The sequence below is a fragment of the Pelobates fuscus genome, chromosome 2 (genome assembly GCF_036172605.1).
Source record: "Pelobates fuscus isolate aPelFus1 chromosome 2, aPelFus1.pri, whole genome shotgun sequence".
NCBI lineage: Eukaryota > Metazoa > Chordata > Amphibia > Anura > Pelobatidae > Pelobates > Pelobates fuscus.
In genome coordinates, this window is record NC_086318.1 from 245,945,372 (window position 1) to 245,970,103 (window position 24,732).

Below are 24,732 nucleotides of genomic sequence, written 5' to 3' on the forward strand. Positions count from 1 at the left end.
GCAGGGGGGGTAAGAAGAGAGAGGGGGGTAAGAAGAGAGAGGGGATGAGGGGTAAGACGAGAGAGGGAGGGGGGTAAGAAGAGAAAGTGAGGGGGGTAAGAAGAGAGAGGGAGGGGGTAAGAAGAGAGAGGGAGGGGGGTAAGAAGAGAGTGGGGTAAGAAGAGAGGAAGGGGGGTAAGAAGAGAGAGGGAGGGGGGAAAGAAGAGAGGGAGGGGGTAAGAAGAAAGGGAGGGTGAGTAAGAAGAGAAAGGGAGGGGGTAAGAAGAGAGTGGGAGGGGGGTAAGAAGAGAGAGGGAGGGGGTAAGAAGAGAGAGGGGGTTAAGAAGAGAGAGGGATGGGGGTTAGAAGAGAGAGGGAGGGGGTAAGAAGAGAGAGGGAGGGGGGTAAGAAGAGAGAGGGAGGGGGGTAAGAAGAGAGAGGGTGGGGGTAAGAAGAGAGGGAGGGGGTAAGAAGAGAGAGGAAGGGGGGTAAGAAGAGAGAGGGAGGGGGGTAAGAAGAGAGGGGGGTTAGAAGAGAGGGAGGGGGAGTAAGAAGAGAGAGAGGGGGGTAAGAAGAGAGGAGGGGGGAGTAAGAAGAGAGGGGGGAGTAAGAAGGGGTAAGAAGAGGGGGAGGGGGGAGTAAGAAGAGGGGGGAGGGAAGAGTAAGAAGAGGGGGGAGGTGAGTAAGAAGAGGGGGGGTAAGAAGAGGGGGGAGGGGGTAAGAAGGGGGGGGAGTAAGAAGGGGGTAAGAAGAGGGGGAGGGGGAGTAAGAAGAGGGGGAGGGGGGAGTAAAAAGAGGAAGGGGGGAGTAAAAAGAGGAAGGGGGGAGTAAGAAGAGGGGGGAGGGGGTAAGAAGAGGGGGAGGGGGAGTAAGAAGAGGGGGAGGGGTAAGAATAGGGGGGAGGGGAGTAAGAAGAGAGAGGAGTAAGAAGAGGTGGGAGTAAGAAGAGGGGGAGGGGGGAGTAAGAAGAGGGGGAGAGTAAGAAGGGGGAGTAAGAAGAGGGGGAGAGTAAGAAGGGGGGTAAGAAGAGAGTGAGGGTGGAGTAAGAAGAGGGGGGAGTAAGAAGGGGGTAAGAAGAGGGGGAGGGGGAGTAAGAGGAGGGCAATTGCCCCCTCCCCTGTCCGCAGGCACCGTGCGGGCAGCCGGCAGGGGAGGGAGAGAGGACCCGGGAGCTCAGCCTGCAGCTCCTCTGGGTCCTTCTTGCGCGAGCACAGATCGTTGCCGCAGTTACCACGGCAACGTTACGGCTCTTGCGAGAGTAAACCCTGGAGCTACGGGCTAGAGTTCACTCTCAACACTGTGACCACTAGGGTTTCCTGGTTACACTGCCCCCACACACCATACACATTCACACACTGCCCCCCATACACCATACACATTCACACACATTGCCTCACACACACACATACACTGCCCACCCATACACACACAGCCCCCCATACTAACATTGCCACACACATACACAGCCCCCTTATACACACATTGCCCCACACACCCTACACATTCACACACTACACCCCTCACACACACTGAACCTTTCACACACACTGCACCCCTTACACATTGCACCACTGCTCCTATACCCTACTACAGCCTCATATCCCAGCAGACCCCAGGTAAGTTGTCAAACTGTTCTTAAATGGTTTGACTACTTACTCTGGGAGGGGGGCCCGGCCCTCCTGGCACCATAACGACTACACAGAGCAGTAGTGGTTATTGTGCATGGATTATTTCTTTAAATAATCTACAAGTGCCGGTGTAGGCAGCAAGCCAGCCAGCCCACAGGCCGGCCAGCCAGCCAGCCAGCCCACAGGCCACCAGTTAGGCTTACAGCCAGCAAGCCCACAGCCTGCCAACCACAGCCAGCAAGCCACAGCCTGCCAGCCAGCAAGCCACAGCCAGCAAGCCACAGCCTGCCAGCCGCAGCCAGCAAGCCGCAGCCAGCAAGCCAACAGCCTGCCAGCCGCAGCCAGCAAGCCCACAGCCTGCCGGCAGTAGCCAGCAAGCCCACAGCCTGCCAGCAAGCCCACAGCCTGCCAGCCGCAGCCAGCAAGCCAACAGCCTGCCAGCCGCAGCCAGCAAGCCCACAGCCTGCCGGCAGTAGCCAGCAAGCCCACAGCCTGCCAGCAAGCCCACAGCCTGCCAGCCGCAGCCAGTAAGCCCACAGCCTTCCAGCAAGCCCACAGACTGCCAGCCAGCAACAGTAATTAAGGTAAGAGGAGCCAACTTGGCCTATGTTGTGTTGCTATATTGTGAATAGGAACCAGAGTGTTGGAGAGACCCCCCTCCAAGCCCCATTAGACTCCATTGTAGTCTCTAATGGGACCTGGAGGAAATTCTTTCTAACACACTCTCTAAAGTACACTGAGATAGCCTCTGCTAGAATGCTCCCCCCCTCCATGGCCCATTAGCCCTCAATTGTAGTCTCTACTGGGGCCTGGAGGCGACTGTTTCCAGCAGGGACTCTGAGATGGCCTCTGTTAGAAAGACCCCCTTCCAAGCCTATTAGACTCCATTGTAGTCTCTAATAGGGCCTGGAGGGGATTCTTTCTAACACACTCTCTAAAGGACACTGAGATAGCCTCTGCTAGAAAGACCCCCCTCCATGGCCCATTAGCCCTCAATTGTAGTCTCCACTGGGGCCTCGAAGGGATTATTGCACTTTTGTTCCTTGTGTCTACAGATTGTGTAGGGTGTGGCTGGAGGCGGTGCATGGAGGCGGGACATGGGTGGCGCTTGCTGCAGAGTATGGGTGGGGCCTGTAAGGGGGCCCTTGATTTATTTTGCCCGGGGGCCCTGAGGGTTCTCAGTCCGCCCCTGACTAATACTAAGTAATTTTTACTTAGTATTAGTAAATTTGGCTGAAAGACCAATTTAGGTCTTTCAGCCTTTTGGTAGATAACTCCCTAATACCGTGGGAATTAGGGAGTTATCTACCAAGTGGCTGCAACAAAACTCCCAAAAAGTCCGGAAATGCGGGAGGGATAATGTATAATAAACACAGGTTACTGGCTATGGGAGGATAATGTATAATAAACACAGGTTACTGGCTATGGGGGGATAATGTATAATAAACACAGGTTACTGGTTGTGGGGGGATAATGTATAATAAACACAGGTTACTGGTTGTGGGGGGATAATGTATAATAAACACAGGTTACTGGCTATGGGGGAGATAATGTATAATAAGCACAGGTTACTGGCTATGGGGGGATAATGTATAATAAATACAGGTTACTGGCTATGTGGGGATAATGTATAATAAACAAAGGTTAGTGGCTATGGGGGATAATGTATAATAAACACAGGTTACTGGCTATGGAGGATAATGTATAATAAACACAAAAAAATAAAAATAATAATAAAAAAAAATGAATGCAGCTTCAGAATTAATCTAAATTGTATGCTGTCTAGGAGGTGAGAGGGTCTGGGAGGGAGGGTCTGCTGCTGATTGGCTGGAATGTGTCTGCTGGCTGTGAGGTACAGGGTCAAAGTTTACTCAATGATGACGAATAGGGGGCGGACCGAACATTGCATATGTTCGCCATCCGTGGCGAACGCAAACACGCTATGTTCGCCAGGAACTATTCGCCAGCGTACCGTTCGGGACATCACTACTCTATTCATCAAGATACCTGCTATCACTTGACAAAGCCTCACTTTAGGGCCGAAACTTGGTCTGCACTTCTACATTTTAAATAAAGTCTGCAGTCAATTGAAACCTTTAGGTATGCCCACATATTGATGTAATTTCTATTGCATTTGCTGGAAACATGGCCCTCATGATTTGGATGACCCTGGTGGGAGTTGTCCCTTTAAAAGTGTGTCTATTACCTTGTTTCAATCGTGAATCTAAACCTGGTTGTTATCCTGTGCTTGAGTCTGAGGGGTAAAGTTGATTTGTTAAAGGAACACTATAGTCACCTAAATTACTTTAGCTAAATAAAGCAGTTTTAGTGTATAGATCATTCCCCTACAATTTCACTGCTCAATTCACTGTCACTTAGGAGTTAAATCACTTTGTTTCTGTTTATGCAGCCCTAGCCACACCTCCCCTGGCTATGATTGACAGAGCCGCATGAAAAAAACTGGTTTCACTTTCAAACAGATGTAATTTACCTTAAATAATTGTATCTCAATCTCTAAATTTAACTTTAATCACATACAGGAGGCTCTTGCACGGTCTAGCAAGCTATTAACATAGCAGGGGATAGGAAAATCTTAATTAAAACAGAACTTGCAATAAAGAAAGCCTAAATAGGGCTGTCTTTACAGGAAGTGTTTATGGAAGGCTGTTCATGTCACATGCAGGGAGGTGTGACTAGGGTTCATAAATAAAGGGATTTAACTCCTAAATGGCAGAGGTTTGAGCAGTGAGGCTGCAGGGGCATGTTCTATACACCGAAACTGCTTAATTAAGCTAAAGTTGTTCAGGAGACTTTAGTGTCCCTTTAAGTGTGAAGTCAAGAACATTATTAAAGTCACCTCCAAAAAGCAACCTATCTACTTGGACAGAAGAGATTAGCGCATTCAGCTTAGTATAAAATACAATGTTAGAAACATTAAGAGCAAATATATTAAAAATACATAATCACAAATCTTGAATTATTATAGCTACAGGGATATAATGGCCTTCGGGACCAATATGGCTCGATTCAAATTTATGAGGCAAGTCTTTGTTTAGGATCACCACTCTGTGTGATTCTGAGTTATAATTTATATTGATAAATGACTTAATCTAATGTGCTTTAACTGAGGAAGTTGCATATTTTGAATAGTGAGTTTAGTACAATAGGGTGATATGCACTAAATAAGTTAATTTTTCTGTAAATAGGTGAATTCTCATGAAGGAGTTCAGGGAATTTGGTGACAAAAAGGATTGTTATTGAATACCTGTTTAAAGAGAAGTTAATTAAAAAGTGTAGATTTTTAGGTGGGGCATCAGTTGAGCTTTGCATTGATGGGTGTTACATTAATTCCTTAATATCTTTCACTTGATTTCAAACATAGGTTTCAGAATATGTGTGACTTCTCTCACTGTAGCAGAAACTTTTAATGTAAATGGAACATTATCAACTTCAATGGAAATAACTTGTCAACCTCAGAACCATGTGGAGTAGATGCTGGTGAGAATAAAGTCATAGGTTGCTTTGTCTAGTGTTTTTAACTAATTTTTGAGGTGTAGAATAGAGCCGTGGCAGTAAGGTAGGCAGTGATTGCCAGGGGTAAGTACTAACTAGTAAGCAAGTTGAAAGAATGGAGAGAGGAAGGGAAAAAAACAGCTAGGTGAGGAAAAGGCAATATGAGTCCAGAAAGCCAAGACCGAGTACGGCTGTGAAAGCAGAGTACACACTTTTTTTTATCTTTCTTTTCTTTTTTTTCTTGTTTATATTTTTTTCCAGTTTGTCTAGCTAAATGCAATATCTACTTATGAGCTGAGAGCCACCAGTTGTGGACAAGAAACATAAACCAGGACAAATGCAAAAGCTGTCACAGTAATACAGGAATTTTATAACATGACAGAAGGCTTCCTATTTTGCATTAACTCTCTTTACTAAACTCCACAGCAGTAAAGAAAAAATGTAAAGTAACAAGTAAATCACTGAGCAGCACAGTATATAAGGGTCATGCTGGCTGCATAACTCCCTCTTTCTTTACTGCTCCATCGCAGACAGGTCAGAATATCTGCTCCCCTGGAGCTTTTTTTCACTTATTTGTCATTACCTTGTTCTATTATATGTTTGTTTTAATTTTACACTAACTTTGCTATTACATTAGCCCTTTTGTCATATTTCTGTAGTGGGCTGTGGGACTAGGGGCTCTCTGTGGCCTTTCTGCCCTCCTCTCTGCCCCTTTACACCTTCTGGGACCCTTCCTGGCTTTCCCCCGGTCCACCCAGGTCTTCCCACCGCCCCCCCCCCCCTACCTGGAGTACCCTCCTGGGCTCCCTCCTTGCGGCCGGTATCGTTCGCGACCGGTTCCGCGCCGGCCCGCTTCCGCCCGCGGCCGGCCTTATTAATTTAGTCCCCGGCTTTGCGGCCTACCTCGCGGCCGCCATTTTGGATCGCGAATCTCGCGAGATTTTCGCGGCCATCTTAATCTTGCCTCGTGCACCTCATTAGGGTCTCAGTGTGCCTGTGTTCACCTGCTATTGCAGCCTGCACTGCGGTTTTCACCCCCTTTTGTGTCTGACAGAAGGATTACCTGCACAAGCACCTCTATATGTTATTTGTTTGCTGTCTCATCATCTTCTATCAAGATATCCTGTGGCTGGGTCAGTCAGGTCAGTGCTGCTGCCTGTTTATTATCACTGTGACCTGCACTTAAGGGTCCCAACCCTGTGCTACCGGGGTGAGCCCCCATTATAAATACGCTGCTTACTGGGAGACTAGCTGTCGCAGTTCTCTCTAACTGGGTGAGTCCCAGTTTATAAGGTCACTATCATACCCTGCTGGGGTTATTCTGGGCTTGTTCCCACCATTATACCAAATCTGACCCTAAGCCTATTACCAAGACCTGGGTGCCTGTTTTTTACTGTGCCTTCAGTGACGTACTTGCCTACCCTTAACATGGAAGATTCCCAGAACCTCCCTGTGGACTTCCAGGCCATGATTAACGCAGCTGTCGCTGCCTCTGTGGAGAAGGCACTCTCCAAGACCCGAGCCGCGGCTCCTGACGTACCAAAACGCAGACGTCCCCGCCACGATTCGGAATCTGAATTGTCCGACCACCAGTCAAGGGATGACTCCCGCCCTAAAAAGCGCCATGACAAAGGCGAAGATTGCACACCAAAACCGACTAAGGGTAAGGCACCTGCCAAACGCAAGCCCTCTAAATTACACACCCCGGCCCCCCGTCAGGAATACTCTTCGGATGAAGAGCAGGACCCTGCCCAGTCCATGTCAGTCCTGGATGAGTGGCAAGCTGATGCTTCTGACTCGGACTACGACGCATGGGGCACGGATGAGAAGTCTGTCTCCGCTTTCATGCGAGAGACCCTCCTGGGTGCTGCCCAGTCTGGAGGTATCGAGGACACTGCGGACGCAGAACCTCGCGACTCAGACACTATATTGGACCCCTCGGGTCAAGCGATGTTCGACCCCCGTAACATACGGCACCACAGATCGGGTGATTGGTCGCCTCCAGAACACCTTGCCAGGTTCATGCACCTGTGGCTTCGCAAACCTCTTGAGAAAGAGGTCCGCAGCCGACTCAGGTCTGAATGCCCACGCCCTTCCCTGCCGGATAAAGTCGCTCAGACCCCGGAATTCGATAAGGTCATGTCGACCTTCATGATGCGCAGTGGTAGAGACCCCCGCCGTGGGGTAGAGAAAGGCCTATGGGGTGCCCAAGATAACCTGCTGGATTCCGTAGGCCCCCTGGCACGCATTATGTATCTGGCGGATGACGCCTACGCAAAAGCCGACTCCTTCTCCTCCGAGGACATCAGGGAATGGGCACATGATGTTCGTGAATGGGCACAACGGTGTTTTTGTTTCATCGGAAACACCAATGTTACGCTCTCTTCGGAGAGGCGAAAAGCAGCGTTGTACCGTATTAACGGCAAACTGGCAGACCTTGGCACAAAGGAGATTGGGCCCCAGGCACAAGGGAAACTTTTCGTGTTCACCTCCCTCAATAAGGCGCAGTCATCAATGCGCAAAGTTTTCCGAAGCAACCCTACCAGAGGGGTTTTTGGAAGGGCTGGCCGGCAACGGGGCCGTGCCGCCAGCCGATTTTGGCCTTCAGGCCCCCGCACCCAGCCAACACCATTTTATCCGACAAGGGACTACCGGCAACAACCCTTCTCAAGAGGCTCGGATAGAGGTCGCGGATCCCGCGGACGTGGACGTTCCCGCTTTGCCGCAGGTAAGGACCCATATTCCTCCACTGTTACCATGTACCCGCACTGCGGGCCGTATTTCCCTTTCTTTCCAGAATTGGGCCGCCCTTTGCTCAGACACATGGATCGTACAAACTGTACAGGGTTATATCATAGACCTAGTGGGGAGCCCCTTTCAGGTTCAGCCCCCTCGCCCCATCCACATGTCAGCCTCCGACCGCAACCTTGTCAATGCGGAGCTACGCGAGCTCCGAGACAAAGGGGCTATCCAGCCGGCCGCCGACGGGGGAGGTTTCTTCAGCAACATCTTCCTGGTTAGAAAGAAGTCGGGAGAATACCGCCCCGTCATCAACCTACGCGCCCTCAACGCATATGTGGTCTACCGCCACTTCAAGATGGAAGGCATCCACCTCCTACGAGACCTCCTTCGAAGTCACGACTGGTTCACCAGGCTCGATCTAAAAGACGCCTATCTGTCAGTCCCGGTACACCCGGACTGTCGAGCACTCCTACGTTTCCTCTGGCACGGACGCCCTTGGCAGTTCACTTGCCTCCCTTTCGGGCTCAGCTCAGCCCCATGGTGCTTCACCAAACTCCTAAAGCCAGTGGTGGCCCACCTAAGATCCAGGGGCGTGCGATGCATCATCTACTTAGACGATCTTCTCCTCTTCTGCTCCGACGAACACAGGCTACGCCAACACACTCGCCTGTCAGTGTCCCTCCTGGAATCGTTGGGTTTCGTAGTAAACCAACAGAAGTCGGAGCTGAACCCTGCCCAAACTATACAATTCCTCGGCTTCGAGGTCGACTCGACGACTTGCACTCTGAGACTACCAGCCTCAAAGATCACAGCCATTCGCAAGGAGATTCGCAGGGTTCTCCAGCTCGACTCCATTCCACTACGCAACCTGGCCAGGATTGTGGGACTCCTATCCGCCTCCATCCAGGCCATATTTCCGGGTCCCCTCCACTACAGGGCCATGCAACGTCTCAAGACCAAGTACCTACGCCACAGGCCTACTTACGACCAACCCGTCCCGATGACGACGGAGGTTTGCGAGGAACTATCATGGTGGCTGAACAGCATGCAAGCCTGGAACGGCAAGGCCATATTCGGAGACACCCCAGACTTCGTATTGGAATCAGACGCCAGTCTGTGGGGATGGGGTGCCACCAACGGAACCGTCTCCACGGGAGGAACATGGACGGCGCAAGAGCTCTCCATGCACATCAACTGCCTCGAACTCTTGGCAGGATCATTCGCGATCCGCAGCTTGGCCCGGGAAAGCTCCAACTGTTGCATCCTCCTACGCATGGACAATGTATCCGCAGTCCAGTACATGAACCGCCTGGGAGGCGCTCGCTCACGCCTGCTATCGGATATCACGAGGGACATCTTCGACTATTGCCTTCCTTGCAACATCACGCTACAGGCAGAATACTTACCGGGAGAGATCAACCTCACAGCCGACTGGTTCTCTCGCCACTGGAGAGACGTCAGCGACTGGAAGCTAAACACGAGAATTTTCAGGGCCCTGGCAGCCCGGAGGGGTCCCTTTCACCTGGATCTGTTCGCTTCTCGCAACAATCACCAGACTCCGGAATTCTTCAGCTGGCTCCCGGACCCGGAGAGCAAGGCGATGGACGCCTTTCTCCAACAATGGCCGACGACAGGAGCCTACGCTTTTCCCCCATTCTCCATGATTGCGAGGACACTACACCAGATGCGGACGCAACAGATCAAACTAGTTCTCATAACACCCTTGTGGCAGAGCCAACCATGGTTCCCGGACCTCCTGGCCTCCTCCTACAGGGACCCTCTCCTCCTACCATCCTTCCCGGACCTTCTCACGGATCCCAAAGGGTATCTCCACCCTCTCCTCCTGGAAGACCGGCTACCCCTGGTGGCTTGGTCTCTTTCCGGGGTTCCTGGTGAGTCAGCGGACTATCGCAGGCTGCTAGGGACCTCTTATGGGACTCATGGGCCCCGGGAACTAGACGCTGTTACCTTTCAGCTTGGGCCTCCTGGTCTACTTGGTGCATGGAACGGGACTCCGATCCATTTACAGCACCTATTCCCATGATTCTTAATTTTCTCTCCTCCCTGTTCTTAGCTGGCCGCTCCTACCGTTCGGTCAACGTCGTTCGCTCCGCGATTTCGGCGGCTCACACCCCCGTCGGGGATCTCCCGGTAGGCAAAGACCCTCTGGTCTGCCGCCTACTCCGCGATATGCGGCTACGCCGCCCCCCGGCCCCCAAATACCCTCACCTATGGGATGTGGGTCTAGTCCTTCGTTTTCTCAGGGATTGGCTTCCGAATGACTGCCTCTCCCTACGCCAACTATCCGCTAAATTTGCTTTTCTCCTTTGCCTAGTGTCTTTACGACGGGTTTCCGACGTTCGGGCCTTCGATGTTGACGCCTTCGAGGTGGCCCCTGAAGGGGTCACTTTCCGCATTTCTCGTCGCACTAAGTCGGGATCAACTTCGTTTTTTTACCCCTTCTTTCCCGACGACCCGCAGCTCTGCGTCGTGTCCACCCTCCGCAGGTATGTTTCGGTCACCTCCTCACTCCGCCCCTCTACGTCGGGTCAACTCCTAGTCTCCTACGTACGCCCTCACGCACCGGTCTCTGTCACCACTCTGGCCCGATGGATCCGCTGGATTCTTTCCCTCGCAGGTATAGACCCCGCCCGAGGAGCGGCGGCATCATCAGCCTTCCTGGCAGGGGCGTCCCTTTCGGATATTCTCCGAACAGCGGACTGGTCTCGGGAATCCACCTTCCGTACATTTTATTTTCGCACTCCCCCTTCTGCTGGGATGTCTCTTCTTCAGCGTTAAAATGGCAAAATAGGAAGCCTCCTGTCATGTTATAAAATTGAAGATTATGCTAGCTTTAGTGTACTAATAATCTTAATTTTAATAAGGACAGGAGGCGAGTATTTTCCCTCCCTTCTGTTCCCTGCCCTGACTCTTCGGGGGAGTGGATCTGAAGGTGACGGATATTGGGATTTATTTAGTGACTACTCCTCCAGCTGGACACGTTCGTAATCTCTTCCACCTCCATGCCCGTACGGCCACCTAGACAGACACTCTAGTCGTACAACATACCTACATCTCACACCCTTTTTACTCTATAACCAGTTTACAATCAGTCTGTATTGAGTTAATTTACTCCATTCTGTTAAAGCACACAGGCGTGAACAGTTACGGTTCAGTATCTAACCGATTTATACTCTCCTTTCAGTGTAACCCTCTTCAGGACCTCCACTGATCGCTGGTTGATTAACCTCACGACTCCGTAAGATGGGAGGACGACTTCGTTTTGGTCTTATCTCCTACCTCGTTACCAGGAGTCTACTCAAGTTCCGCTCGCCAGAGACCACAGTTACAGTTTTGTGGAGTTTCTGGACGTTCGAGCATCTATCTGGACTTGGATGTCGCTTCAAGAAAGAGGAAGTTATGCAGCCAGCATGACCCTTATATACTGTGCTGCTCAGTGATTTACTTGTTACTTTACGTTTTTTCTTTACTGCTGTGGAGTTTAGTAAAGAGAGTTAATGCAAAATACTCGCCTCCTGTCCTTATTAAAATTAAGATTATTAGTACACTAAAGCTAGCATAATCTTCAATTGTGATCATTCTCTAAAAGAGAAAAAAAAAAGTGGAGGAATATGAGTGTGCATTCCCAACCGCCAATATGTTCAGAACTCAGGTAAAGCACCACCTTGCACCTGTGGACAATTGTGATGCTTCTTCCTCCCTCCACCATTTTTTTTCCCATTCCGTTTGTTTGTTTGTTTTTTGTTCTTTCTATTTTTTTCCGCTTGTCAATCATTATTTTTGTTGTGCAAGTTATAACAAATAAGAGTCTTGAAACCATACGAGCACATTCAAAACCAGAAGAATATTCACATGATATTGAGAAACCCTGCATGGGCCCATTCGGGAGCCCCGATCGATGAGGGGTAAGTAAGTAAGTAAGGGGGGGAGGGTAGGTAAGTGTGGCTGTTACTTTTGGCAAGATCAGCCCCTGCAAGCCTCGAGACAGGACACGATCTGCACGTTGTTAGCCAAATAGCGCGTTATGCTGTGAATGATTATTCTGGTTACTGAGGCTTGGCTTGTCTCACGTTTCCTCTGTCTTCTCGTATCCTTGACCTCGGCGTGACCTTTCATGTTCCATCTCTCTGCTATATCTGATCTCGGCTTGTACTGTGATTCTTCTATCCGTTTGCATAGCCCAGCCATTCTAAGGACCGGTACTGCAATTCCGTGTGTTGTGACCTGTCTGTGTGTTTAGGTTCTCTGATAACTGTGACAGGAAGTCCACAGGCCGATATTAGCAGGAATTCTCACAGAGCTCTTGCAATGTGTGACCGCTGACCATGCCAGGCAAGCCCCGCACCCACTTTTTTTTGTTCTTTCGCTTTTTGTTTGGTCTACCATTTTTTCTTTTCTCTCCTTTTTTTATAATACTGTTAGTGGGTAAACTGTTATTAGTCTGTGAGTTAGACCTAGATCTCTCTAAGGTGGAAAAGATTGACCTTCTTCTTGTTGGTTCAAAGGCAAAAAGATATGTTTTGAGAGTTATAGTACTTTAAATCATACTCAAATGTTTACCTCAATTGACCTTCTATTTCTTGAATATCACTATAAAATTACACAATAGTATTTCTAAAAAAATATCCACTTACTATTCCTATCGGAAAGGCTAATACCGCCATCATCCAGTCTCTGAGGGAGATCAGCTTCTTTAACTGTCTCTCCTGTTCCTGGTTGTCACTTCCCTTTGTCAGCAGGCTGGAAAGGTCTGTCAACACACAGATTCCAAAGAAGACAGCCTGGATGACCTGCAAAGGAAATGTCCAAATTAAAGTGAATGCTGTACTGTGAAAATCCCTCACAGGTCCAGATTAAATACAAATCAGACACACTCGCTTATTTTCCCTAAAAATATATTGACATTGTATTCAAGCTGAATCAACTCCGAAACTAATTAATGATAGGATGATTTAAGAAGAGTGAACTATCAGCTATTTGATTTATTGCAAAGCAACTATATGATCTTTGATCTGATTTTCCCATTTTCTCTCCAAACACAGACATTCTAAAAGGCTATGACACAAATTTGGCATTGCAACACATAGCTATAGCAATGTATTCCACTTAGAATTCTGCAGTCTTGGCTTATTCAAAATCTAAATGTACTAGATACTGTCAATTAACTCTTGCTTGGTTTTAAAACTGCTGTGCCAATAAAATAAAAAACTCAAAACACCCAAGCCACATAAATTTAGCTTTAATAAAATTATTTTAAATATATTTCTCATATAGCAACTTCAGTCTAGGCTACTTTACATACATACATATAATTACATTGTAGCAATTAAAAGAGAGGAAAGGTGATTGCAGGTACAGTGCACTAAAGTAGTTATGGTGCCAGGTGTATACTGGTGTCCACCCCATTGCAGGTAGACAAATTGTTTGTTATTGGTTTGTATTTCTTACCTTGGCTCCACAAGGCACCATTTCTTGCCTCTTGTCCTTGTGTAGTAAGGACAAAAAGCTCCGGCTGAGAGTCTCAGTTAGCTCTCTTGAGCTAAGCCCTGACTGAGACAGTCAGCTGATTGCTCACAGCCAATAAACAGAAGCCTGTACGCTGCGCTTAACTTTCAGCTCAGAGTGGCAAGGAATGGCAAACACTTGCACCCCAAGTAAGAAGTCAAACCATTCTAAAATAGTTTGACTCCTAATAATGAGTGGGAGTGGTGGGGGCATCAGAGAGGGATTCCTATTATACATTTAAAAAAAAAAATCTATCTATTCCTGACACTATAGTTCTAAGAGTGCTGTTTAGGTTCCAGATCCCTTTGTCCGCCTTTAAAAAAGTGATTTCCAGCACTGTGGTTGGTCCCATCCCCACTCCAACTCGTGGCTGAACTTATAAAATTAGATAATTTTTCAAATAGGAAAGAATTGGGAGGCTATTGCTCATGCGCAGCAAATGCTGCACTGCGCCAATTAACATCTCCTCAAAGAGATGCATTGAGTCAATACATATCTATGAGTAACGTTCAGTGTCTCCATGCAGGGCCTGGAGACGCGGAACGTCAGTGCTGCACATTGTGCTGCACTGACCCAGGAAGTACTTTAAAGGTCGTGTGAGTTAACATTAAAATGCCTGCAGAGACAGGCAGTAGACACCAGAACTACATTAAGCTATAGTTATTCTGGTGATTATAGTGTTCCTTTAAGTTTACATATTTTAATGTCACTAACATGTTCCCTTATCCTCTCTTTAAGCCTGTGTTTAGCCTTACCGGCATATTGTGTGCTGCTGGCTGTACAACAGAAGAAAAATCACCACTGATGTATTATCAATACATAGAGTTAATTGAATGTGCAATGTGAAAGATTTTCAACAGATGAACATCTAGAGCTGGTCAAAACAAAATTGCAACATTTAAAAGAACCAGTACAATATTTCTGAAATTATTCAAATATTTATTTTTATCACTCAAATATCAACTTGTGGATAAACGTTTACATTTTGGCAACAGAACAAATTCCTTGTTTCATTATAAGAGATAATGTATAATCACAATATAAACTAGGTAAATTGTCAGCTGATTGTTCTGAGCCAAGAAACAGCTCTACTGTACAACAAATCACAATTAGATTATAGTAAATAATTTCTAAAGTCGAGAAAATTCAGCTCGGCCAAACTAATTTAAAAACTTGATACTTTTCAAGTCACCCAAATTTCAGTTGGTTTGTCTTTTCTTATGTTTGGTACAGATTTGGGAGCAGAGTCAGGTGAACCAAAATGCAGCCAATATGGGCCAATCGGTTTATTGCAAAATATATACATATTATAATATATATTATCCGAAGAAGCATTTGGCCAAATGTATTTCGGATTAAGAGGATGTATGCACTTCATGTGGTTATAATATTTCAGCGTCATATTGCACTTACTAAAGAGTTCTGCAGAATCTTCTTTTGATAACACCAAAAGTTCCTAAGGTATTGCAAGAGGGGTGGTGTCATCCACATTCGGCACCTAAGCTGTTTACAACAGGAGCCAGGTTCTTTTAGGCTCCTTACAAGGTGAGCAAGTCTCTTTTTTATGCACTTATGCACAAAATGGTTTAACTGGGCTTAACACACAATTGTATTGTTCTCCATATTTTACTGTATAGCATTGCAGAACATCTAAAGGGTGTGTAACTTCTTAAAGGTCCAAAAGCTAAGAAAATTGAGCCAGTTCTGAGGGCTCTTTCAAATGTGAGCTGCAGGGTTTACAGTACATATGACAACTGAACACTTTAAAGCAATATTACACTACTATTATTTTTTATCTCTTTGGGTTTCAAACTATTTCCTGCATATGCCTCATTCCCCCCCCCCCCCCTCCCCAGACCTTTATTCTGGCTCATCCACCGAAAGCCCCTCCATGTGTGTCATTCCCCTCAGGCACCTCCATGTGTCTTTCTCCCCCCTCCACTCTTGCCCCTCCATGTGTTTCATTTGCTCCCCCTAGCACCCCCATGTATCTCATTACCCCCACAAGCCACTCCATGTGTCACATCCCCCCCCCCAAAGCCCCTCCATATGTCTCATTCCTCCCAGGCACCCTCCATTTGTCTTTCTCCCCCCCACCACTCTTGCACCTCCATGAGTCTCTCTCCCCCCTCAGCTCCATCTTCCCGCCCTTCCCTGCAGCCCCTCCATTTCTCTCTGTCCTGCTCCCTCCCCTCTATTTATCTCTCCCCCATCCCCTGCAGCCCCTCCATTTCTACTCCCTCCTCTGCAGCCCTCCATTTCTCTTCCCCCTCCCTTCCCCTGCAGCCACTCCATTTCTCCCCCCTTCCCTTGCAGCTCTTCATTTCTCTCCCCCACCTTTTACCTACAGCCCCTCAACTGTACTCTCCCAACCATCTCCTTCTCTCTCCCTGTTCCTCTGCAGTCCCTCCATTTCCCCTCCCTTCCCCTGCAGCCCCTCCATTTCTCCCCCCTGCAGCCACTGCAACTGTGGTAGTTACGCCACTGACTGTAGGGATAGGAATACATCTATGTATTTATTATGCTACAGTCCCGATTGCCCCCTATAATTTTCCAACCCCACCTGTCCATAAAATTTTGTTAAAAAACGGCATGCAAAAATGTAATTCTGGAGGCATGCAAAAAAATCCAGTTGTGCAGAGCTAAGATTCCCTACTCTCATATCCAGAGAAGGTTTGTGATTAGAGTACATTTATTTTAGACTTGGAGGCTGTGAATTTAAGATCCGCCCAAATCTGGACAAATTACAATTCGGATGGAAACAAATCTAATAATTTCTGTGAGAATTATTAGCATAACCTGTTTCTAAAAATCTCTTTTTTAAATCCTTAGCATAAGAGAGAAAATCTCTCTCATTTGAACAAAAAATGCTGGATGCACAGAAATTGCCCCACATGTACCCACTTGAATAAATGTGGAGGAAGGTAGCTAAATTCAAATAAAACAAAATTAACATCTGTTGCTTTACGATAGGAGCAAATCTCAAGATATCCATAAGCATTTGGTGAAATATGGATGTACTGGAAATTAATAGACCTGTGTAATGAGTCATAATAAATATTAGACTCATCTTAATATCATTTAAATAACAAAGGAAATACTTAAAAACATCTGTTGAATCAGACCACACAATTTGCCATTGTACAGTTGTATAGAATCTATGAAAGAGGGAAAGAGGGAAGTGCTCATGAAGCCCATGGAGCAACGCAGGGGGGGAGTGGGCCTTGACAGGGCCAGAAAGTTGGCAGGTGAGCTGGAGGTCAAGGGGTGGGGCCTAGCTGGTGTAGGGAGGAGAGCGGTAATTTAATTAGCGGCCATTTTAAGTTTAAGCCATTTTAATCTGAGCTGCCCTTACCTGTGAATTGTCCCTCCCTCCCTAAGTTTTTGTGGTAGTTCCCGTTTGGTCACAGCGGCGGGAAATAGGGCTTGGGTAAACTGGCTATTTGTGGGTTATGAAAGTGTTATGCCAAGGTCTAGGCTGGAGTAGGCCGGAGTTAAAGTGTTTGGTAGGTTCTAGCCCGTCGGTGGCGACGAACCTAGGAGTGTAGGGGTGTCTGGGTACACCCCTGCAGGTAAACAAATGTTGGGGGCCTCTTTGGTAAGCCAGGTATTATTCGTTTTGTATCAATTGTTATGTTCGTATTGTTTTGGTAGGGTCATTGTCAGGGGTATTTGGGGATCGAGCGGAACGAAGTTATTACTGTTGACAATGACCCTAAATTGTTAATTTAAAGATTTTATAATTAATAAAGCTGTGGACGTTATACTCCAACAGAATAAGCGGTGTCAGTGTTTTATTTATAATTTAGCACATGCCGAATAACGTCTGTGCACATGTCATGCCATTACACAGAGCACTGGTGAGACCTCACTTGAGTATTGTATGCAGTACTGGAGACCATATCTTCAGAAGGATATTGATACTTTAGAGAGATTTCAGAGAAGGGCAACACAACTGGTTCATGGATTGCAGAGGTTAAAGGAACTTTACATGTATAGCTTGGAGGACAGACGAGACAGGGGGGATATGATAAAAATAATTAAAAACATAAAGGGGATCAAGACAATAAAGGAGGAGACTATATTTAAAAGAAGAAAAACTACCACAACAAGTGCATATAGTCTTAAATTAGAGGAGCAAAGGTTTAAAAATTATTTCAGGATGTATTACTTTACTGAGAGGTTAGTGAATAACCTAGCGCTAAAGTGGTAGTGGTTAACACAGTGAGGAAGTTTAAACATGCGTGGGATCGGCATCAGGCTATCCTAGATATAAGATAAGGCCAGGGACTAATGAAGGTATTTATAAAATTGGGCAAAATGATTCTTAACTGCCATCATATTCTAAGTTTCTATGAAAGAGTTTCCATCTCTATAAATGTTGAAATACATCCACCACACCATAAAGAGATCATTTTCCTTCTATTAAAGTCCCACGTCACTGGAGACAGAAAACAACATGGAATATGAAATAGAAAGGTGTCATACATATCAAACTAAATTCAGCAAGACCCAAGTTAAGTAGTCCCCTATAGTTTTTAAATTATACCAACACATGGCTGTAGTGGTTAAGGTTCTAATCAGTGCCGTTATCAATATCATTATTACTATTTATAAATGTAAAATGTTTTCTCCAAACTAATGACGTAACTAAGTGATTTACATCCATCAATGTATCAAACATTTGAAACGACTTTTGTGTGCAAACCTTTACTTAGGAAACTAATTTCAGGCTAGTTCATGGTTTACTTGACATATTTACCACCAACAAGTTGTCCTTTTGTTTCTGTAAATTTTGTCTTTTGAACTTGATTTTTGCTCCTGGGAGAAAACCCTTAGTCATCACTTTGCCGTAATGATATGTCCATTTTCTGTTTCCATCAAGTCAAGAGATTCTCTCTGGCATCATCAATCTGAGAACTATCACTGGAATCCTGAGCCACACTGGTTGTACTTAGAAGTAAAAATGTATATTGTTTTCATGAGTAAGTTTCACTGTTGGAACAGAAAACTAATCAGTAGAAATTAACATAAAATTTTCCGTTCGCAAACGGCGAACGCGAATTTCCGCAAATGTTTGCGAACGGGCGAACTGGGCGAACCGCCATAGACTTCAATAGGCAGGCGAATTTTAAAACCCACAGGGACTCTTTCTGGCCACAATAGTGATGGAAAAGTTGTTTCAAGGGGACTAACACCTGGACTGTGGCATGCCGGAGGGGGATCCATGGCAAAACTCCCATGGAAAATTACATAGTTGATGCAGAGTCTGGTTTTAATCCATAAAGGGCATAAATCACCTAACATTCCTAAATTGTTTGGAATAACGTGCTTTAAAACATCAGGTATGATGTTGTATCGATCAGGTAGTGTAAGGGTGACGCCCGCTTCACAGTGACAGACCAAACTCCCTGTTTAACGCACCGCAAACAAGCGCAAACAGTCCATTTGACAACCGCAAACTCCCCATTTGCACAAGGTTGGATACCAAGCTAGCCATGTCCCGTTCCTTGTCCTCACTGATGTCATTGAAGGTCTCTTCCTCCACCCAGCCACGTACAACACCAAGGGTCCCCGAAAGGTGACAACAAGCCCACTGGGAAGCCTGCTGTGTTTGGTCTTCCACCTCCTCAAAGCCACCTTCCTCCTCTGACTCGTCTTCTTCAGACTCCTCTCTCTGCGCTGTGTACTTTGTTCTTCTGTGTTTTGATCTCCTGTACCACATGTCACAGCACGTCTAGTACTCTAGTGCTGTGGACTTTTAGTTTCCCGGGCGCATGCGCCGAATACCGGACAGACGTCAGAGGAAATACACTATTGCGTTCCACGCTGGAACGCACACTGCCGGTGAACGGCATTAGGAAGAATTACGTTGGGTATAAGAAGCACTTCTACACAAGGCTCCACACATATCCCTGAAGAAGTCCCTTACAGATATTGTCGGACGAAACACGTTGGATATCGGACTTTTATTGTTTCATTTTAATATTTTATTTGTTAATCTGTTTGCTGAGTTCTCAAGCTGGGATTTGGCTCCAATCTACCACGCTGCTATCCAGTTCCACTTGTAGTGGAGATATGCTTATTACTCTTCTCTGTTTGTAAGTGCAATCAATAAATGTGTTTTTTCTATTTTATTACATACTTCACCATGTATGGCTCTTTTTATCCATTTCTCTGAAGACTTCTATATACTTGAGTCTACTATCAAATTCCATATTCCATATACCCCAAGGGGGTGAGAGGCCTGATTATCACCGCTGTTTGTGAGTTTGCTACTAACATCTCATTTTCACTCAATATTTTAAATTGTGTTACGCTATGATTTGTATTTATTTTTTGTCATTTTAGACTTTGTCCTATTCCTATAGAGAATAGACCTACTTTGGTTATATTTTCCAGGTTGTATTTTTTGTATGCTTATTGAATGAGGTTTCCACTTCTTTGTTGCACATCCTCTCTCTGCGCTGCCTCTCTCTGGGTTATTATAAGGTGTGTTAAGTAGTACTATTCCTATCAGTTCAATCCCTGTTACGTCCCCTATCAGGGGACGTGTATATGGCATCGATTTTAGGAACCGGGAGATGGAAAAAGATGCTTGGTCGGTCCTCCTACTTCAAATTTGGGGCACTGTGCGTGAAATCTAATGTGCCACCAGATAGGAGTGGTGTGTTAAGTAGTACTATTCTTATCAGTTTAATCCCTGTTACATCCCCCTCATCAGGCCTTTTTTAGTCGAATGTATCGCCCACTGTCAGTCCCTTCGGGATCCATCCCTCATTCATCTTAATAAAGGTGAGGTAATCTAGACTTTTTGACCTAGGCGACTTCTCTTCTCAGTGACAATACCTCCTGCTGCACTGAAGGTCCTTTCTGACAGGACACTTGAAGCGGGGCAGGCCATAAGTTCTATCGCAAATTGGGATAGCTCAGGCCACAGGTCAAGCCTGCACACCCAGTAGTCAAGGGGTTCACGCTCCTCAGAGTGTCGATATCTGCAGTTAAGGCGAGGTAGTCTGCTACCTGTCGGTCGAGTCGTTCTCTGAGGGTGGACCCCGAAGGGCTGTGGCAATGCGTAGGACTTAAAAAGCTCTGCATGTCCTCCATCAACAACACATCTGTAAAGCATCCTGTCCTTGCCGGCGTGGTCGTGGGAGGAGGAGGATTACTATCACCTCCTCCCCTGTTAGATTCCCATTGTGCTGTGACATCATCCTTATACGCTGTGTAAAGCACACTTTTTAATTTATTTTGGAACTGCTGCATCCTTTCCGACTTGCGGTAATTCGGTAACATTTCAGGCACTTTCTGCTTATACCGGGGGTCTAGTAGCGTGGACACCCAGTACAGGTCATTCTCCTTCAGCCTTTTTATACGAGGGTGCCTCAACAGGCACGACAGCATGAAAGACCCCATTTGCACAAGGTTGGATGCCGAGCTACTCATGTCCCGTTCCTCGTCCTCAGTGATCTCACTGAAGGTATGTTCTTCCCCCTAGCCACGTACAACACCACGGGTACCAGATAGGTGACAACGAGCACCCTGGGATGCCTGTTGTGGTTGGTCTTCCTCCTCCTCCTCAAAGCCACATTCCTCCTCTGACTCCTCTTCCTCACAATCCTCTTCCAGCGTTGCCGCAGGTCCAGCAAGCGATGCTGATAAGGCTGTTTCTGGTGGTGATGGTGACCACAACTCTTCCTCTTCACGCTCATCTACGGCCTGATCCAGCACTCTTCGCTGGGCACGCTCCAGGAAGAAAACAAATGGTATGATGTCGCTGATGGTGCCTTCGGTGCGACTGACTAGGTTTGTCATCTTCTCAAAAGGACGCATGAGCCTACAGGCATTGCGCATGAGCGTCCAGTAACGTGGCAAAAAAATTCCCAGCTCCGCAGATGCTGTCCTAGCACCCCGGTCATACAAATAGTCGCTTTTTCTTGTTGGAGCAGGCGGTCGAACATTAGGAGTGTTGAATTCCGTGTCGGGCTGTTGCAAATCAAGCGACTCACTGGCATGTTGTTTCGCCACTGGATATCTGAAAAGTGCGCCATGGCTGTGTAGGAACGCCTGAAATGGCCACACACCTTCCTGGCCTGCTTCAGGATGTCCTGTAAGCCTGGGTACTCATGCACAAAGAGTTGTACGATCAGATTACACACATGTGCCATGCACGGCACATGTGTCAACTTGCCCAAATTCAATGCCGCCAACCAATTTCTTCCGTTGTCACAAACCACTTTGCCGATCTCCAGTTGATGCGGAGTCAGCCACTGATCCACCTGTGCATTCAGGGCAGACAGGAGTGCTTGTCCGGTGTGACTCTCTGCTTTCAGGCAAGTCAACCCCAAGACGGGATGTGGAATAGTACCTGGGGAGCAGGGGGGGTGGCGTTGATGTGGAGCAAGACGCAGCAGCAGAAGAGGACTCAGCCGAGAAGGTTATAGAAGAGGATGGAGTAGGAGGAGTAGAGGAGGTGGCAGCAGGCCTGCCTGCAATTTGTGGCGGTGTCACCAACTCCCCTGCAGAGCCACGCATTCCATGCTTGGCAGCCGTCAGCAAGTTTACCCAATGCGCAGTGCAGGTGATATACCTGCCCTGACCATGCTTTGCAGACCAGGTATCAGTGGTCAGATGGACCCTTGCCCCAACACTGTGTGCCAGACATGCCATTACTTCCTTTTGTACAATCGAGTACAGGTTGGGGATTGCCTTTTGTGCAAAGAAATTTCGGCCGGGTACCTTCCACTGCGGTGTCCCAATAGCTACAGATTTTTGGAACGCCTCAAACTTCACCAGCTTGTATGGTAAAAGCTGGCGGGCTAAGAGTTCAGACAAGCCAGCTGTCAGATGCCGGGCAAGGGGGTGACTTTGTGACATTGGCTTCTTATGCTCAAACATGTCCTTGACAGACACCTGACTGTGGGCAGGCAGGCAACTGCAATTAGATTACACAGGGAAAAAAAAGCAGACTGATGTTCTAGCCCTAAAAAGGGCTTTTTGGGGTGCTGTCCTTACAGCAGAGATCAGATGAGTCCTTCAGGACTGTAGTGGACACTGAATACACTAGCCTAGCTATCGATTTCCCTATTAAATCAGCAGCAGCTACACTGTCCCTCCTCTCACTAAGAATGCAGCTTCCGAATGAATCTAAAATGGATGCTGTCCAGGAGGTGGAAAGGTCTGGGAGGGAGGGTTTGCTGCTGATTGGCTGGAATGTGTCTGCTGACTGTGAGGTACAGGGTCAAAGTTTACTCAATGATGACGAATAGGGGGCGGACCGAACATCACATATGTTCGTCCGCCGTGGCGAATGCGTACAATCTATGTTCGCCAGGAACTATTCGCCAGCGAACTATTCGGGACATCTCTACTGATCAATTAATATGATCTGGGTAGAAGACTAGCCTCTTGATAAAAGTTTCCTCTCCTACTACAAAATGTTTGTAAATTCTTGTATTCTGAACCCCATCAATTCTAGTGGGATAGGCTACTGGGTACTCTTGTTAAGCAATGAAACATGGCTTAACAGTGAAAGGAAGAATGCAGTTACATTACCTAAAGTGTCCCTTTAAAGACCAGTCAGGGCATAATGTGACAAATGCTCTTTACCATGGACGTTTGCCACAAACTCCTGGAGGAGTGTAAAAGTTGGCCTCCTGCCCACAAACTATGGTCCAGATCGGAGACCCGTTCGGGAGTTAACCTCCCTAGCCACCATTAGCAGCTTTTCCTGGGTGCCCCTGGTTCGGTACTTTGGTCCTCAGCGGTACTTAGCCGCAATCTCTATCAAACAAAATTCATCACGAGAAATTCGGTCACCTCAGCCGTACTTAGCCGCGAATGTTATGGAACCGTTTTCAGCATGAGATGACCGTTTTCAGCAGGGAAAACTTGGTTCAAAGTTTTGAACCACTTTTTGGAGGGAAGGTGCCTGAGACTAAGGGGAACAAAAGCTACCTGAGAGCCAGACTGAGCACCCCGTATTGCGGCCACAGGAGCTCCCGAAAGTTGACCAACAAAAGCCCCAAACACCCTGGGCATTTTGGGCAAAGGACCACATGTGCAGCTGGTCAGAACTTTAACACAGTGGAGTTTCCCCTACACTGCAACGATACCCGGAAGGAGGAAGCTGCCATTGAAGTTAACTCTGTGGACTTATCCAAATGCAGGAACAAAAGTAAGTTCACTCCACCTGCCACCAACTGCCACTGGTGGAAACTTTTATTAAGCTTTGTCAACTGGAGATTTCCAAAATCAACTGGTCAAGGAGGTGTACCTCCAATTTGACCAAGGACGAATGGGGCGCCATTAATCACTCCATCCTTGTCTGTGCCGCGGACAAGGGTGGGGCAATTGTAGTCATGGATGTTGACAAATATAATGCTGAAGCAATGGCACAATTATCCAATTGTGTTCATTATGAGAAATTACCAGGTGATCCAACAGTCAAGTTTCAGGAAAGAATCGGTGTCATTACTCTTTAAGCCCTCAATCAGGGCCTAATTAATAAAAGGATTTTTGATTTCCTGAATGTTTCTGTGCCTCGAGTGCCTTTTTTATCCGTGCTTCCAAAAATCCATAAGGATCTCATGAATCCTCACGGTAGGCTGATAGTGTCGGGGTGTGTCTCATTGCTACAGCCTCTGGCGTCATATGTTGATGCATTTTTGCAAGTGTTGGTGCTACAGATGAGATCATACATACGTGATACTAGTGACTTCTTGGGGAAATTGGATGAATTTAGATCTTTTCATGGAGATGTATTTCTATGTACTATGGATGTATGCAGTCTGTATACATCCATTCCACATAGGGGAGGTGTGGAGGCTACCACACAGGCTTTGGATAAACTTGCACTAGACCCGAATTTGAAAGAGTTTTTTCTACGGTTGCTGGAGCTGGTCTTGTCATGTAATTATTTCACCTTTGGCAATGATTTTTTTCTACAGGTACAAGGGACTGCGATGGGGGCCAATATGTCTCCCTCGTATGTCAACCTTTACATGGCCAAGTTTGAGGAAGACTTTGTTTATCCACATCCTTTATGCGAACATGTGATAGTATGGCTTCGTTATATTGACGATGTAAGGCTGCCTTGGATCAATATGTGCCGAGTATTAAATTCACTTTGGAATATAATGCCAACGTTATACACTTTTTGGATGTCATGGTAAGCAAAACAGAAGAAGGTTTGTGTTTCGATTTGTATCGCAAGCCAAATGACAAGGTTGCATTCTTACAGGCTAATTCGTTTCATCCCACTTATATGATTCGGAGTCTTCCCTTCAGTCAATTACTACGAGTTCGACGGATCTTGTCGCAAGAAGCAAGGTTTGATACTCAA

General features: G+C 46.8%; 1 protein-coding gene across 1 annotated transcript in view; it reads right to left on the bottom strand.

The window, feature by feature from the left end:
• AIG1 (androgen induced 1) overlaps positions 1-24,732 on the bottom strand; it is a 366,407-nt gene that overhangs the window by 206,415 nt on the left and 135,260 nt on the right. The window contains exon 2 of the mRNA XM_063443318.1: positions 12,518-12,673. Within this exon, the coding sequence (XP_063299388.1) occupies positions 12,518-12,673 (156 nt within the window). The remainder of the gene's footprint in view (positions 1-12,517; positions 12,674-24,732) is intronic.